This window comes from Gasterosteus aculeatus, chromosome 7, assembly GCF_964276395.1.
Source record: "Gasterosteus aculeatus chromosome 7, fGasAcu3.hap1.1, whole genome shotgun sequence".
NCBI lineage: Eukaryota > Metazoa > Chordata > Actinopteri > Perciformes > Gasterosteidae > Gasterosteus > Gasterosteus aculeatus.
The window spans coordinates 15,444,192-15,462,892 of NC_135694.1; the positions used below are offsets into that span (position 1 = coordinate 15,444,192).

Below are 18,701 nucleotides of genomic sequence, written 5' to 3' on the forward strand. Positions count from 1 at the left end.
GTTCACATAGATGCAGCAGATGGCCGGGCCTTGTATCCTGCCTCGTGCCCAGCACACTTTTAACCCTCCTAGGGTGCCGTTCCCTGTCATACCCCTGTACTGAACAGTTCTAATTTTCCACCATGTCAACAAACTCCAAAACAGATGGATCTTGGAGCAGAAATCCATTTAGCTGCACTTGAATAACTTAAGCCGCATACGCTGACCTTTTGTGATTCCAAGGGGGGCGCCTCTTAAGGAGAAATGAATCTTGTACAAATACACGTGAGTGGAAATCAATAAGCATTTTCCATAGCTGTTTGCCCTCATATTTACAATCTGCAGACAGGTCACATATACCTTAATCCCCGTGGAGTAAATTTCAGACCACGTGAGCCGGTGCCCTGAATTGCTTTGGCCAGTCCCAATAATCTAAGGGGAATGCTTCTGTCAATGGGAAAGTTCCAAAGGATATTTTCATTTGAGAGACAGTATTTGAATCGTCTTCAGTAGTCAGAGACTGACTACAAAGTAGCAAGACTACAAAGATACATTAAGGTACACACTGAAAGCACATCTCGTCTCGTGTTAAACATGCCGTCACCGCTCAGGAAGATGCTCTGACATGATTGGAGCAAACTGCAGTCCTCCACATACAAGGGAAGAGCATAAACCCTTCACTATGCAGAAGGTGAACCATTGCAAATTACATAATGCTAATTTAACATTCACCACCAGTGATTTGAAAAAGACTTTCTGCTACTGAAATATTAATTTTCCATCAAGTGCTTACAAGATGCTGCATCAGAGTTGAAGTGAGTTGAAAAATTGCTTAAAACGTCTCATAAGAGATCCAAGATGGCGCCGTTGATGGCCGCCACAGTGCTTCGGTGCGCTTCGTTTTTTGTTGTTTTTGTTGTTAATCCGCCAAGACAAATTCCTTGTATGTTTGACATATTTTGGCTTATAAATGTTTCCTGATTCCTGATTCCTGATAATGCGGCGAGCTGTTGAGGCTCCTGGTGGTTTCAAAGCTTACGTACGGAAGCATTCCCCTTCTTGTTCCACCAAAAAGCTAGAGGGAAACAAATCACAAAGTAGATATTTTGACACAATATTAATTTCAAATCAGAGCTTTAGTGTGATGTTGTACACGCAACAAAATGTATCTTAACTCTCTTAGGGACAAGGTGATACTCACACACCACACCAACGTTACAGTGATGGGAGTAACTGAGGGAAGAGGAGAGTAGTACCGAGGACTAGTGTCTCCGTACCCCGGTACTTCACTGGGGTTGTGCCACATGTTCCAGAAAGCTGTGTTGTTCAATGAAAGCTGAATGCTCATTTCCTACAACAAGAGGATTTGTTTCAAAAGAAGTTCTATTCATGTTTTAATTAGAGCCACTTTTATGTGCATGAGTCAGAACACACTAAATTCTGTGTTTTTACTACAAGGTGCTGCTTCTCTCCATAGTGCCCATAAATGCAACCCTCCTGTTGACAGATTGTTTGTTTGTTTCTAATTATGAACTAATACTAGATTATGGTTATGATGATTATGGATTTCATCTGTTTTAATTATGAATCATTGCAGTGTTTTTTAAATTAGTGAGACAAAAAGATAATTGTGTTTTGTATTGTTGAAAAATTGACGCATAAAGAAGAAACAATAATCTTTTGAGAATCACAGTGAAGCCATCTGAATTCACAGTCATAAATTTCCCATTTCTGGTATGATCAATCAGTTTGTAGATCACCGTCTGCAAGCAAAATGATTTGCCAAATTACCAATGTTTAGTTTCCAACATAGAATAACTCATCTAACCACCAGACTACATTGTCCAATAATATTAATGAGCTTAAAACAATATAATTAGTTATCAAAAATGTTTTGATTTTCTCCTACTAGTTGGAATTGGTTATCTAATAAGGGGACACACATAGTCCTGTCCTTTAGGTGGAGATCATAAATAACCACATATTGGTGGTTCAATAAACGTAACTATTACTCCACTCGTCGGTTGAAGACATCTTGCTGTCCATGTTGAGTCTAGCATGTTCCATTTTAGTAAATTTAACAGCAACTCTTACTCTGATTGTCCTGTTTGGTAACAACCAACTCTGAGCTGCTCCCCCCTCAGTTCCCTTCATGTCCCCACTGCTTTATCCGCTCTGTATTGACGCTCTGATTGCCTTGGACTGATTCGTTTGAGGCGCGTATTGATTGTGTTGGGCTGTCTGTCATTAATGGCATCTGAAACTCCCCAGATGTAGCCTGTTTCTCTTCGGAATGGATTGATGGATTTCACGTCTTTGATGCTCAACCGTCACTGTCGTATCTCCCACTTGTGTTCAGTCTATTCCTATGGTGCATCCCATAACGCTACTGTTGGCTTTTGTTCTGCCTTCTCTAGCAATGCCTTCCTGACTGCCTCTCATCACGATGCCCCCCACGGGCGCATTCAGGCTGACATTAGCAATACATTAAAAAACACAGGCTCCTCATACATTTCAATGAGGCCTCTACATTGGTTAAGCAGAGGGGAGGGTGTGGGGGGGCTGCTGCGGAGGGCCTTGACTAAAAAATGCAAAGCAGGAAAAAGGTTTATCCTGGCTCTTATTTTTCCCCTGCACAAATAAGGGCTGATGTGATAACTTCCGATGCTGCCCAAAAGCAAAATAAAGTGGTGTCCATTGTCCATGCGTGTGATAAGGCTTCACACTGGACTTCCTGCTTTGCATTTCTTCCCTTAATCTGTACCCTGAGGCAACACTCCACTACCACTCAGCCCCTTGGGTAGTTCTACCACAGAGCCATGGCTGGCCTCAATCAGCCTAAACAGGGGGTCATTTGCATTCTGTCCGTGACTAAATACTCATCGTTAATTACAATTAATTATAGCAAACACAGCACCAAAAAAATACATTAAATATTCACGGCGTTGATACAAAAAATATTCATTGTTTCCATTCTTTCAGTCCGTAGAAGAAGAAAATTCGTTCATGTTGAATAATACATTTCAACAAGTAGAGGTAATGACTGTAACATTTAAATTCCATAGTGCATCTATAGCTCACTAGGCTTCAAATGTTGCTGTATGTACACAGGCAGGTTGGGAAGAACGGTAACAACCGACCAATGACTGGAGTCATGTAACGCGGGTTGACTGGTTAGTCAAGCATGCAGCTCACATAACGGGGGGAGAGAGAGGGGGTGAATGGACATAACGGTTGGACCAAAGGGGTCTTTATTGTTGTCCACGGCCCCTTTGGCCCCTGTCCTGCACTGTCGTTAAAGGGGGAAGGGGGTTAAAGCTCTTCCTCACACCACCTGTTGTTACCGCCTCCCCTACACCCCCACTCCCAAAACATCCCCTCGTGCTCCTGCTTTTGTCCTGCTGACTATCTATGCCCCCCTCTCCCCGTGCCGCCCCTCGACCCCAACACACACACACACACACACACACACACACACACACACACACACACACACACACACAGGTTTCACAGGCCTTTAGCATGTTCTAATTAATTCATGGCTATCCTCTGGAGGAGGGTTTGGCTGGTGGGTCTGGCTCAATGACCGGCAGACGGACGGATCATATGGGATATGGGGGTGCGGAGGGGGAGTTAATCCAGGGAACTGAGGCCTCACTCCGGCCATCTGATCCCCTTGGTTTAAGACAGGCCACCGGCTCTGTCCTCCACGAGGCCGGGACCTGCAATCCAATTAGTGAAGCATGAACACACCTCGGAGGGACGCATCATCGGGCAGCCGAGAGGTGACGGTGTTACTGCGTCACTCCCTCTTCAGCCAGTGTGCTGAACGCAAATCCATACTAACCGATTCACGTGTGGACGTGACGAAGCATCCACGAGACGTCTCAGCTGCTTTAAAGCGGACGAGTGCAGGAGGAAGCTGGGAGACAAGACTCGACAGTGGCTGTCAAGACAAAGTGCTTCGGACAGCTGGGGAAACACGGCATATGCTCCTGTGGATGAAGGGGGGGCTGGAGGTGCATCATACACCAAGCACTGATCCAAAGATATCTTTGAATCAATATGAGCAGCAATGACCCAGACGTCGTTAAATGCTAGATAACGGGGAAGTCTTATTAATAAGAGTTGGCTTGCAGCACAGGTTAACATGTGATTCAAAAACGGGTGAAAAGGCAAATCAGATAAAATGGTGCGTATTGTAACAGCTGAGAAGATAAAATCAGCTCATTGAAAGCAGGCCAACAGCTACAAGCGGCTCATTGAGTGCAGGTTTGAGGATTAAAATAACGGTTATATAGTTAAGGTTAACAGGAAAAGAGGCTTTATTCAGACCATTTCCCCTTTCCAAGAAAACATCTTTTAAACAATGGCATGGGATTTGGGGCACTTTATCATTTTCTTTTTAAAGCATGTACCTGCTGGTTAGAGCAGCACTGACATATTTCAGTATTCATCTGGTAACAGGTGTTACAGCCTGCAGGTACGGTCGGTATAGATGTACCAGTCAGTGGGACTGTGCTTCACTGTGTCTGACCGCACAAGCTCTATCACAGCCCATATGGCTCCACAACACCGGGGTTAATAACAGGGACCGAGGGCACGGACAGAAGACGGAGGAAGAGGGAACGGGGCAGGGAGGAACTGCTGGGGCTTTACTTCATCTCTTTTATCGGAGTCAACCAGCCGACACTTCTCCCACTATAAACTCTTTCCACACCCCAAACTGCCCCCAAACCCACAGAATCCTTTCCCCATTTCCAAACCCAGAAAACCTTGAAATCCATTTTTTGCGGCAAGGGCTCAGTGTGACAGGTGTGTGTGTGTGTGTGTGTGTGTGGAAGACACAGAAAGGGAAAGGAAGATCCGAGTGGTGACAGTGCTCCTTAGCTGTTTGCCCAACCACACAACCACTCCAAAGACTTAAGGACGTGCACGGGTATGAGCAACACCAAGAGGTTATTCCCCTAATTCCACGAGGGAGCTGCAACCTCGACAGTCAAACGTTCAACCTCCAAACAACCTTTGCAACAAAAAAAAAAAAGTGGATGGGAGGGGGATTTGATCTGGGGGAGCATTTCCCTCCAGTCAGCTTTAATTGAAATGCCTCTTTCTCCGCCCCTCTGCACCTTTAGAAGAAGCAGCACCTTTTCACGTCCCCTGTTGGCGTGAATAATCATGAGCCATAAACCAAGGCAGCAGGGAAGTAGCAGGAATAATAAAAACGTCAGAAGTATAAAAGACTTAAAGGAAAAGCCGCCAGGAGCTCTGGCAAGTCACTCTGAATGTCAAATCCCCACACGGGGGTATCTGGCCCGTTACTTCTGTTGTGGCTCACTGACTTTAATGCCTCTGACATGAATTGGCCTCTGCTCCTGGCACAGAACTTTACAGGCCCGCATTTTCAGGATCAAAGAAGCTCTTTTAATGCGTGAAATGGGAGAGGATTGGGCTGCAGAAAACATCCACGATCTGTTGTTAGCGCAAGATAATGGAACGTGTCAGCGTACTGCTGGAGGACCGCTCCTCTGACAGCACATGTACAACTTCGGGGAACAAGGTTTTCTTTTGATCCTACACTGACACGTTGTTTAAGACTCTTCGTCTTCAACATTTGTTTAATGGAAATGCAAAACGCCAGGGTCCTGCCCGCTCCATTGTATGTTAGCTTAAGCTCCTCCCACCACCTCAACCAGCCCAGTGGGACTGGAACCAGTTGTCTACAAAGAGGACAGGAGAAGGTGGAGGCACCATCAATGCCAACTTTATGCTTTGTTTGATGTCTCAAGAATAAGATCACAAAAGATCACTAAACAACCCCCCCCTTGTTTCTAAATGTATACGTTCATCTCAAGACTGATGAATGTAGCTGAAATAGAGACTTCTCATCAGCTAGTGACTGCAGGCAGTAAATCATTTTACAGAAAAAGAGGTTTATGCTGTCCAGTGAAAGGACCATCAGCTCCCATAAGTAGCAGTGTTCATGAAGAAAGGGGCATTCTGACGGGCCAACTTTAAAATCTTTATCAACATGAGAGTTTACATTTAGTGGGATTACTACATCAAAATGTCTATCACCAACTGATCTGTAATTTCATTCCACCCATACGGGCAACATGCGTAGCACCATTCTAACAAACCGCTTTCTCCATCATCAGGAGGATGTCATCCTCATGAAACAATCAACACCTAAGTTAAGAGCAGTAACCTAAACACCTGAAGCTGAGAATGCACTTTCTGAACTGCAGTTGGAGGGTGTCTTGTTACGCTTGTTTTACTTCTGAGGTATCGCCTCTCAACTGCTGCTTCAACTGTGCATCTCGACAGGCCGTCTGTAGTAAGAGCTCCACTTTAAAGGAGTGCTCGGCCTCTTTGGTACACACACAAAGAGACCGACACAGATTGTGAAATAAACCACTCCTAGACACGTTTGTTTGTCGGCTCTCACAATCCTGCCAGTCCCTCCATACTGCAGCTCAGTGACCGGCCTCAGCCCTGCAGCAGATGGACTGTGAGGGTTAAACCTCCCAAAACCTTCCACCCTTTCCGTTGTGCTGGCTCCAACCCGATACCAAATATACCCACCAACACACAGTGCTCTCCCTCTCCGTTTGCCCTAGGTACCACAGAGTGCCATCTTGTGCCTTCTCTGGAGCCTCGCTGAGCTCCAGGCGGGCCTTTGTGCCCATGGCCTTATCTCTGGCCCCATTGGTGCTATGCAGAGGGGGTGGGAGTGGGGGGGGGGGGTTGGCACTCGCTCTTCTGGCATTGGCCACTGTTGGTTCCGTGGAACCTTTTCACCCTCCCGCCCTCCTTCTCTCTCTCTGGAGGCAATGCTCCAAAAGTGGTATGTGTAGGTTGGTGTGGTTGTGCAGGCAGACTCCCACTGGGGAGGACAAGGCAAACACACAGTTTGCAGTTGTTCCTCCACTGACATCATTTAGGGAGCAATCTGTCAGAACAACTGCCTTTAGCACCAAGTTGTGTCCTTGTGCATGTGTCTGAATGTGACTCCCCAAAGGTTGCGTCAGGAAAAAAAAAGCTGCATACACAGGGAAACAGATGGACAGCTGCAAGGCCTTTCAGACTGAAAGACGCACAATAAACCCACAGGGTCTGAGGTCCAGTCCATGTCGGCCTAAAGGGCACATACATCAGGGTCATTCCCGGGAGAGAGGATTTTCTAGCATCGGTGAGGGCTGAACAAATAGCGTTTGCCATCACAATTTGGGCTTCCCGCATTTAAAAGAAAACAATCACAATCTACAATATTGATGTTTGTAATATATCAAAATCAATTGATTCCTTAGTTAACAACCAGCCACCAGCTGGCAATCGAGATGTTTTATCTTCACTCATGCAGAAACTTGAGTAAGTGATGTACTCTGAATAAGTCTAATTACTGCAGATGTTTGTACTTCCTAGTAAGAAGGTAGCAGAGTAAGTGTAAGCAGTGAAGTGATTCAGTAATTCATTATCATTATTAAGTTAGGAGCTGGAGTCTTTCCACAAAATACGATGGCCAACTGTGAGTTGTTTGACAGCAGCCTGGAGTTTCACGGCTGGAGTGGAACGTAGTTGGTTTGCAGCTGCTTTTTTATCTATTTTGTTTAAAATGTTCTCTGAATTTGACAAAGTGCGCTGTCGCCTTTGGACTGTAGTTCACCTGCCTGGTCACTGAATTTTACGGTAAATTTCCGAAAACTACGTTGGTAAATTAAGCTCACAAATTTTTGGTGCAATGCACCAGCTTTTCTCGTCGGTTTACCCAGTAATGTCAAAACTACAAAACAACATATTAGGGTTTTGCTGGGTTGTCCCATTTCAAATGGGAAGATTTCCACTCAGAAGGAGCAGTCAAAAGGAGGGATTGGCTAAAAATAAGAAACGGATTGGCCTTAAATGCCTCTTAATCTAACCCAACCTAATCTAACCTACACTTAAAACCAGATCAATACCCCCAGGCAGGCCTTTGAAGAAGTGAAGATTGGCCAAAATATCCTCACTCTGCAGGTCCAAACCTGAAACTGCTCCTTACAGAGACAAATGTTCCAGCACACATACAAGTCTAAGCCCTCACCTGGTACTGTACACCAAAAAATGAAAGACCTACTTGCCACCTCCAGCGATGCGTTGCGGCTGACCGCCTCGCCCAGGTAGTTGCGCGCCACGCACACGTAGACACCTTCGTCGGGTTTGCTTCGTCTGCCGTGTACGATTCGCAGGAAGAAGAGCGAGCCGCTGGGTAACAGCATCCGGTGGGACCGAGGGTCATCTCGATCCGTCTCCACGTGCTCGCCGTCTTTGTACCATTCCACTATTGGAGTTGGCCGTCCCTCTGCCTTACAGTTGAGGGTGGCCGGCTCGCCCTTGGACACGATCAGATCAGAGGGGTGTTCTACAATCCGGGGGGCCGCATCCTCTAGCCTGGGTCGAGATCCTGGAGATAGAACAGAGGCAAGGGGAAGGATTAAGTTTAAGTCCACTAAAGGGTATTGTTTTATGTTCTGATGTATGCTTTTAGATTATGCATGTGTCAGCAACAGGACAAGAGGAAAGGAACTTGTGTTATACTTTACAGCAGACTCCAAACCAGAGTCGTATTTTAAAGCTCATAAAACAGACTACAGATGGAGTAGAAAGCTATAAAATCAGCGTTTGGGTTTAGAGCTCTGAGGGTGAGGGAGCGGACGGACCAACACCAACGCATTTTCCGACGCGCACTCTCCGCTGGTGAGTGTGTGTCTGGTGAGTGCCGCATTGGGGTGGAACTCAACTACTTGGTGTGTAAAACAGCCACAATGAATCAACACAATTAAATCACAGTCTACCCCGCTGCACAAAGTGAGCATGTAATGCAAGAACTCAGCAGTTATTTTTAAAATATTCTGCATCCATAAAACCAAATACAAATTCTCCAGCAATAGAGGGGAAGCAGCAAGGAAGTAAAGACTGTAGATGTCTTCTAATCAGCTCATGGGAGAGTATAGGTCGAAAATAATATTCACTAGAACCAACTCACTATGAGACATTTAAACTGGCGTTTTCTATTTAATAGAATTGTATGCAAAGCACAGTGTAAGTTATTGATCAATGTATTATGATAGATTGTTTTCAGGTCAGAATCTGCTGACTCTTTAGCATTGATTTAAGTCTGATTGATAGAAAGAAATGAAGACAGACACCAAAGCAAACAGAGACATGGTAATTCCCACAGGGTTTTTTTGCAAGCTTAGAAATTGCTTTTTTTCCCCGCCGCTCTTTCCTTTTCTCCTCCAATTTGAATGACATTTTGGCAGAACCATTATGTATGAAAAGCAATGACACAAACTGATGCACCGTCATGCACAAGTGGACTTTCCCCCTGGAGAGCATATGAAAGTATGGCGACTTGAGTGGTGTCTTTTTTTTTTTTAATAGTTTTGTTCCAGCGGTGACTGTTGCAGTATTCTTGAATTTGCAGCAGGGAATTTTAATGCTGATTTTAAACTAAATATATTTTTCACAGTCACAGTGTTGCTTGTAATATTAAACAAATGCGTTTGTTGGAAGAGGAAGCAAACTACCTAAATGTACAGTGCCTTCTGTAAGGTGTGGTGGAGGAACTATCTGAGCCTTGTTTTCAACATTGGACCTAAGCTCTTAACTTCCAGTGGTTGGAGGTAGTTGGGAAGTTTGGCTAATTAGGGCTTGTAACTTTATGGAATCAGTTGGTGATGGTCCTTTGACTGCACAGTCATGCTGGACCTGTGTCAATAAAGTCAATAAAGACATTTAGTTTGGTGTGGAGACACTCACTATAATGTAACACCTTTACAACCAGTCCAGTGCATCTTGTCCCAACCTCCCCAACAATTAGATTGGCTAAATCTTGTGGGAAAGAGGGACTCCATAATAATACCCATGTTTTAGATGGGCAGGTATCCCCACTTTTGCGGCATTAAATACATTTTATATTTTTGGTGTTTATTGGGTTTTATCTTGTGAAAATGAACACTGAAAAAAAAATATGAAAATGAAAACAGGGCCACAACTGCTCAGGCAGAGAAAGAGAGAGGAGGAGGAGGCTGATTTGGTTCTAAGAAACCCTCAAACATCCAGGAGGTCATCAAGATAGCAAGTTGTTTCCTGTGTTCTTCCTCTCCTATGAAAAGGTAGCTGACAATGTGCCAAGAGCATGGGTATGAAAGTGTAATCAGGTACAACATCAAGAGGGAGGGTCGTAATGGGTCTTCCCACAGGTGCACGAATGAGGAGGGGGTTCAAAAGGTTAAGTCTTTCTGGATAACACCTGATAAGAAAAGCAGTAAAAATACCTGCTTCAAACGGACAAATCCTCAGTGATTTGTCACTTTCGGGGGGTCAAGAACTCAGCTGAAGTTCCTGTGGCTGATGGGAACGTAGAGTACCGTCTGATGGCCCTGCTCTCAATGCAATTACATTCACCAAGACAGAGACTTGACTAAATAACTAAAGACTAAAGAAGGAGGACCTGGGGTTGAGGCTGTAAAAGTTGCAACTAGTTGCAGTCTGCAGCTGGGTTCATGTATGATGCTTGGATACCAGACATAAACCGAGATGCGGAATGTGATAACATACACCTTGTACATTTCTTTTTCACTGCCTTTAATGGGAGACATCAACTTTCCTTCTCTGTGCTTTATTTTTTAAACTAGGGTAATACATACATGCTTTTACATGTAAAGCATGTATTTACATTTTGAGTTACAGTACAGAAGTATGTTGGCCCTCTGTACTAAGTGGTTGGAGCTCATAGTGATAAATGTTGATGGTGACTAAGGGCTCATGGATGAACAATAACAGACACCTGGCACTCTGCCACTCGGCTATCTTTAGAAGACAGTCAGTTAAAGTCAGTTTCTAGAATTCTATAACGTAAGGATACTCGATAAAATATTCAATGTGATACATTTATAAAAAGGACAATGAAAGAGTCAGAACATTCTATTCAATAGCTTTAATAATGAAACATTTTATTAAGGCCGGACTAAGTATGTGTGGTCGCAGGAGGATGGGGGGGGGGGGGGGCAGAGCATTTAAGAGCTGACTCATACATTTTACAGGCCAAGGTTCCTGGTTGGAACAAGCCATGTGGAAATGTAGGGTGAAGGCTTTAAAAGAAAAAAAGACCACCGTGTTAACTGAGCTAAATGTCATCAAGAGGAAACCGCTGAACACCAGCTCTTAAGACGGAATTGGCCTTATTGTTCACATTAACTTACACTGAATGAAATGATCTCTTAGCTAATTTCCAAAGATGATGAGACATCTTCTAAATTGACACTGATATCATCATCTTGATACGGATCTTCTTTTGGGAAACTGCAGGCTGTACATTAGTGTGAGTGCAATGGTACAGCTCTGCATGTTGGTAGAGACCAACTGCGCTGCCACACAACTTCAGGACATTTGACTTTCTAAGCTGCATCGTATTCACCAGCTGTAGAGCTCACGATGAATGTGTAGACGGATCTATCGCATTAGGCTGGGGCTGGAAAAAAGGAACTCACATCAGAAGAAATGGACAGCTGGATTTTGAAGAGCTTGACTGGAGCAGAGTGTCTAATAGGAAAGTCTGCACCCTCTAAGGACCTGTTAGCTCTTGGAGGTGGTGTACTACAGCAGGATGGCAGCAGCTCTTAAAGCTATATGGGAGCTAATGAAACCACGGGGACGCTGTGGTCCAGGCTTTGACAAGTATGGAGAGTATATAAGATGAATAATTTTGCCAAAAATATGTGGGATGTGCCTGGCAGCCTTGTATCCGATAGCGGCCGATCAGTCAAAAATAGTTGTGTTTCCATTAAATTGTCAATAACAATTAAGCTTGTTTCCATTTACTGGTTTTCAGTAGGAATTTAGCTGGTGTAGTTTCTTCTAAAGTGGAAAAAAGGGGGCCCTTGGTTCCAGAGGGGAATGTGCAGTATCCCTTGTGACAAACTTTAACTTTCTCCTGTAGAGTAGATATATGGATGGTTAACCCAGCAAAGAGCACTGCTTTTTTTAATGAACCCAAGTCCACTCAGCAGAAAATGCCCAGCCTCCCTGCTGTGTCCAAACGGACTCAGACAGGCTCATGTGGTCCACTTTGTCTATAGATTACATTAACACGAGGAGACCAAAGCATACACAGTGGATTACTGACTTTTACGACCTCAAAAAACTATTCCAACCTCATTTTATCTGGAGGAAAGAGGGTGACAGAGATATAGTGCACAAAAACAAATATAAAGATGAAAAATGCAAGCTATAGGAGTCCAAAGCGGCTCGGTTGTCTCATGCTGAAATAAATCTAAGGACCACTTCCAGAGATCTACAGTGGATTACGCCACCCCCACCCCTACTCTGCCAACTCCTCAGCTCTATTTGACCACAAGAGACAAGTGGGCTTTCATTCCTAAGCAGATTTACTTTGTCTGCAAATGCAGAAACACAAGAAAATCACCAAGCAGATCACATACATCACTGGAGTTCAAAATAAAAAACTCAAAGTCCTAAAAGAGAGATTTTTTTCCTCCGTTTGCATGCATCCAAAGTTACCGTGACTGACAGAGTGATGAGCGTGCAGCCTTTCCTGGCAACAATTCTGCTCCAATTATGCAGAAATAATCCCTTGCTAAGAAGTGAGGGGTCAAAAGAGACTGTCAACTTGCTCGTGGCGTGTGATTAGAGATGTGTTGCTGTCGGCAGAAGAACCCCCAATAGTTAAGCAATAAAAAAGGAAAGAATGAGGCTCAAAACAAAGATGGAGAAGTGAACAACATACTAGTTGGAAGGGAGTTGGAGGATGGAGCTGTGAAATGTTCACCCTGATGTAATTTTACTCTGCAACTCAACATCTTTGTATATAAATATGCTTCGTCCCCATGCTAAAACCCGGAGACAGTTTCCCAGACAGACGGCATATTGCTCAGAGATGACACGACTCCAGCTATGAAATCGTGAGGTTTTTGAGCGCTTCAAAATGCCTTGAGGTCAACAAAAAAAAAGAATGATTAACCGACCGGTTAGTGAACCAGTCGGTTAGTCCAGGGGGGAGGCTTTGACCAGGCCCTGCAACGCTCGTCACTCTGTAGTGAGTTACAGTATGAAAAGAAAGATTAAGCCGTCCTCTGGCTTTGCAACTCATATTAAGGCTAAGCTGAGCTAACCCTCACACTGCATTCAAGCTATCCACCCTCCCACCCATTTCTACTCTGAAAAAAAGAGACATCTTTAGAGAAGGAAAGACCGGGTGAGGGCGTGAGATGAAGATCAAAGACAATCCAACAACCTTCCCATCCCCATCTCCTCCTCATCTGCAATTCTTTTTAGCAGGCTGGATTCCCTCTCACGCATAGGTTGTTTTTACAGCTTTGTTGCAGTCCTCCTCCTCCTCCTCTTCCTCCTCTTCCTCCTCTCGATTGCCACAACAGCCAAATGAATTGATTTGTAAATGCGCATTCATAGTTAAATTGGCAGCAGTAAGGGAGGCAGGCTGGAGCTGCTTTCTCCACAGCCTCCCACTCTTTGACCCTGTGGGGAAAACAAAATGAGGCTCTCGCATGAGAATGTAGAGTGCCGGCCATAAAGAGTCGATCTCCTTAATTGAGGTTGTGTCGGCAGGGTCGACTTTGTAAAAGGAAATTGGGTGTTTTTATTGTGCCTCTTTTTGGGCCATGAACGGGTTCCGCTCGCTGTTTATAGAGAAAAAAGCGACTTCTTGATTATTTATATTTAGGGATTAACTCCCTTACATCAACGTTTCAACTGTCAAGTTTGACGTGGCCCATTTCTGCTATGAATAATCTGACAAACATCATATGTCAATGTCTATGATGCAGAGGATGGGTAGCTAAACTATTCTCATATTTAAGCATTTAGAGAACTTTGAATGCAACTTCTGCAAAAAGTGGTCCTGAGGACATGAATACAAGCAGTCCAGCATCCTTCAAGTCATCACACAGGCTGCCCAGAGTCGTTAGTCTGAGTTCTAGTCGCCGCCAGTAACAAGCATTCATTTTATTTTGGACAGGGCTTGGAGCAGCAGAGCAGCAACTGCATGTAGTGACTAGACTCCCACTGTTGTTCTGTGTGATGAGAAGAGACAAGAGGCGGTAGAGGAGAAATGTGGCAGTCGTGTTGCTTTACAAGGGAGCAAATGTGTCGGAGGACACGTTTTTCGTCATAGACGGTATCTACTGGATGCTGATGACTTCATAATTTATTCTCATCGGTCCATTTAGGTTGAGCAGTGTGTGTGCTCTCTCCCTTGCTTCAGGAGATGACGGGCACAACACTGGTTGGAGATGCCCATTGGCTTCTTGTCCCACAGCAGCGTATTTACAGCTTCTATCAAGTCTGTGACCACCTAGACAGACACACACACACACAGACACACACACACACACACACACACACACAGACACACACACAGGCTGCCTGCTATCTGCTCCAATCCATCTCAGCAGGGAGGAAGGGCTCAGGGACAACCTAAGGTACGTTTAAGAAATGAAGAAGGGGTTGTGAGTGAGTTCATTGTTAAATGCTAAAATAATCTACATGAGAGACGTATTAATTGAACAGCAACTCATCAGTTCTGAGATGGAAACAACAGCTCTGTGCTCTTTTTAGTTTGACGAATTAGTACAGTGTGCTTGTATAGGGCCTGTCAATGAGGGTTGCCATTAGCAACCAGCTCTTTGTCCTTTGGTTTCCATCAGTAGCAACTAATTTTAAATCAGGGGTGTCAAACTTATTTCAGGTACGGGCCAGATACTGCCCACTTCGATTGAAAGCGGGCCAGACCATTAAAATCATAGGGAGGGGTGGTGCACAGTAGACGACGATACAGCCGACGGAGGGGGGGCAAATCGATATAGAAGAAGCTGAAGACTGTTCTGTAGTTCAGTAGCAAAGTCATTCGGGCCGTGAGTTTGAGAGTTTGACATATGTGCCTTATATGAATCCTTATGGTAAAGGGTACACAGGTAAAGATGGTCCACTCTGGCACAGTAAGGAGCTACATGAGGACAGCATGATATCAATCACAGGGGTGAAAGAGCCCTCATATTTAAAAGTTTTCAAGTATTTCATTATGGTGACAAGAAATGAGAATTTATGGAAGGCATTTGGAGGGAATATTGGTTTAAAAGGCTACTTGAGATGGGAAGTGGAGAAAGTGATGTAAAAGGGGGTTCAAGGAATCAAACCCAGCTGCCAAATCACTGAGCTGCACAACCAGAGAACTCTAATTGCCTCGTCGGCCTAGTCAGATTTCTTTAATGAGCCTTTTCCCTTCAGGACATCACGCAAGACCGGCAATTACCAAACTGTGGCCGACTCCTTCTACTGTATCAACACACATCATCACCAAATGACAAGTCCCCAACAGCTGTCACTTCTTAGGGAAGTTCTAAAGTTAAAAGAATCCTCAGCGCCTGTCAGAGTCGCTCCTCTGCACATCACCTCAATGCACCGCCGCTGAAAACCCTTCCCTTATTTGCTGTCTCTATCCTCACATCCAGCTTTGGAGTGCCAGGCTCTCGCCCATATACCCAACGTGGTGACTGACAGCTGCAGCTATTCCTCCACGGCCTTCCTTCTGACACAACAACTCTGTTGTGCTTCCAACCGGACGCCAGAGACGTCTATGGGTGATAAAAAATGGCACAACATGGAGATTCCATGTGATGCTACATGAAGAGCATGTGCTCCAGTTAGACGTGGTCCAACTCTAAACGCCGTGTGTACAAAGCTCTGAAGAATCACTGTCACTACAGGAGTTATTGGAATTATTGTACTAATCACTCACTCACCACAAGAAAATTACTAAACAAAAGTAGTAGTTTCCTTATAATATATTGTTAACATGATAATAAGAATGATGATTCTTGACTGAATCCTATATAATTGTTATACACGCAACATATTGTTGTTACTCAATTATATAACATATATGAATGATAAAGCGTGAAATACAGTATACACTGTATAGTTGATTTTTTGCTGAACCTGTGACCTCATTGTGCCACATAATGAAGATGCATCTCCATATGAAAGGAATATAACAGTTGAATAGACTCTGGTTGGGTATCGAAAAGCGATTCCATATTGGCATTGTCGGCACACTTCATCACGGTCCGATGTCCGTTCTTCTATTTCAGTGTTACCAGCAAACTGTCTGGGGGCCATGCATCTGTCTGCAGCCAAAGGTGGGGCCCTCGGGTAGCATTGTGCCAGGCCCCATGGGTGGTAACACTCCAGACCTTCACGTAGCGGGACTAGCTGACTTGACCTGTCAGCGCTAGCTGCTAAATAAAGTCCCGGCTCGGCCTATTGCCCCCTTCCTCTGATGACCGGTGGAGGAGTCTGTGGAGAGCGACGGCGTGTTCAATTTGGCCCTGTGTGGCGGGAATGTGCACGGGAAATATCACAGCACCGCAATCACTTACATTTACAGAGAGAAAGTGACGTGCTTTTTTGCATTTTGCTTCGGCCCAGTGCACAAATAACTCGTTAATAATGCACTACGAGGCGTCATCGAGCTGCTGTGCAATGAACACTTGGGCACGTGAAGTTCTATTATCAAGGGGATACATAATGAGTGACTGCTCAGTGCCAAGCATGGACTAAAAACGCAAGCTTTTTGATCAGTCAGCTCTAAATTTAGCAAATTGTTGGGGGGGACTGAGCTTCAAACGTCAATTGCAGCGCATGATTAGCGCTGCTGATTCAGTGAAGACAGGAGGAGGACGTTTGGAGAGACATTATTGAGTCGGAGCAAACCAAGGCTAACTCGTACTTCCACCTTCCAGGAGAGGCAGATCGCTCGTCGTCCATCGTAGCCAAACCTGCTGAGCTATTGACGGGCTAATTGATCCGTAAGGAACAGATGGGCAGGCAGGTGGGGGAGGAGGAAGGTGGAGCGAGTGTGTGATAGCACTCAGACACTACAGAGTTTTTCCGGTGTGCTTCTTTCCACTGACAAAGTATTGAAAGAAGCTCACGTGTCGTCAGTTTGCTAATAGCAATAGGATGAGCTCAATACATGTTAGACTGCGCTAATCACCACAAGGCTGAGACTGATAAAAAGCTACCGTTGCTATCTTTTACTAATGTTTTTGAGTTCCTAATAGAGATGTCGCTGCAGGGTCAATCCCCTCCGTCAATGTACGGCCACTGAAAGTGTTAATGCCACTGGCAGAATCCCATTGTTGAAGGAATGACTCTTCAGAGAAATAAAAATATTTTCTTTACCTTTAACTTGATCTGATCTGTTTTTTATTGTGTACAGAAGTTACCCTCAAATTTACTTTGTAAATGATCAGGTTAATATTCACCTTCATTTACACACAGTATTGAAAAAACAACATTTTCTGTCCTCCTGCCGAGCAAAATCTGCGCGTCACTTCCATGTGAAAAAACAATTTTATTAGACGTGCATTGATGGAGAGGAGCACACTGCAGCATCCGGACCAAATACAGGACCATTTTCCTAAAAGTTTGTCCTTGTGGTGGAAAACAGTCCTAGACATTAACAATGCCATACAAAAAGTCAGTAGTGCTTGTTAAATAAGCAGTGATGTGAAATTTGCCAACCGGATATTAATCACAGACACTTTTCTTTGGGATATCTAATCATGCCGATGCTTTTGGTTAAATCTGTCCATGTTTTGACTCATCCTTTAAGCAATACTTCTAGCAAGAAATGCCAAATTGTATGGTCGTGCACGTCCACGAAAAATGAAGGACCGGTCAGGTCTAGTCACTCTAGTGTTCTCTGCCCCGCTACTGCGAGCGCCCATGTTCGCGACATATTCATGTCAGTGTGGAACTGTCATGCGTGGAAAAATAACGAAAAAAATTATAGAAACTGTAACCTTTTTTTGTTGTTGTACACTTTGTGAGAGAGGTGGGGGGGGGGGCTGTTATGATGGTTAGGGAAAGGCTGAGATGGTTGGTCTCCCACTGAAATAAAGTGCCCTCCCCCTTTTAATCTATTTAATCTAATCTACACTAATGCACTTTCAAATAGTAAAACTGACATGGTTTTTGCTCAAGCTTCAATCCAGCCTGCGTTGTCCCAGAGGAGCGTCTGGAGTCAGTGAAGGAGCACTCTCACAGATGCCGAGGTGTTATGCTCTGGGTTCATAGCCAATGTTTACAGCATTGTAAAAGAGAAAGGGGATCCTCAGCATTGGGTCCAGGCCCGACGACACCACGCTGTCACAGACTATAACAGCCCACTTGTGTAGAAGAGCGATGCTTTGTGCGTCACAGGCGGCTGGTGTTTCTGTGTAGGTGCGTGGGACGAAGGGCCTGCTGGTCACAAACTACCAGTCGCGCCTCAGTGATTGATGGAGAATCTCTGAATACAGCATCCAGTCTGCATTCACGCTCCATAAGTGGAGTCGGCCTACAAGTAGTCTTCCTGATGGTGTTCCTACAGATCTAGTTTTCTGCCCATAGTTTAGTTTGAGCGGAGCTGAAAGCAGATCATTGAATTCAAAATGAGCAATTAAATATGCCGTCCATATGGTGCTTGGAGTGTAGGAGTTGTGTAAATTGGGATTTAGAGGAGGCTGTACTCAAGGAAACGGGTTCTTTATCCCGCACCACTGCGTGTGTTATCCAGACAATCACAACACCACGCAGGGAGCCGTCCAATGGAAACACAGTAGATGAGTTTAACATTTAAAACGTAGCATCTGGCAAAGCCT

General features: G+C 44.5%; 1 protein-coding gene across 6 annotated transcripts in view; it reads right to left on the bottom strand.

The window, feature by feature from the left end:
• Positions 1 to 18,701, bottom strand: part of robo3 (roundabout, axon guidance receptor, homolog 3 (Drosophila)) — a 125,478-nt gene that overhangs the window by 50,127 nt on the left and 56,650 nt on the right. For all 6 annotated transcript variants that reach the window (XM_040181840.2, XM_078106481.1, XM_078106480.1 and 3 more), the window contains exon 2: positions 8,093 to 8,419. In XM_040181840.2, coding sequence (XP_040037774.2) covers positions 8,093 to 8,419 — 327 coding nt within the window. The remainder of the gene's footprint in view (positions 1 to 8,092; positions 8,420 to 18,701) is intronic.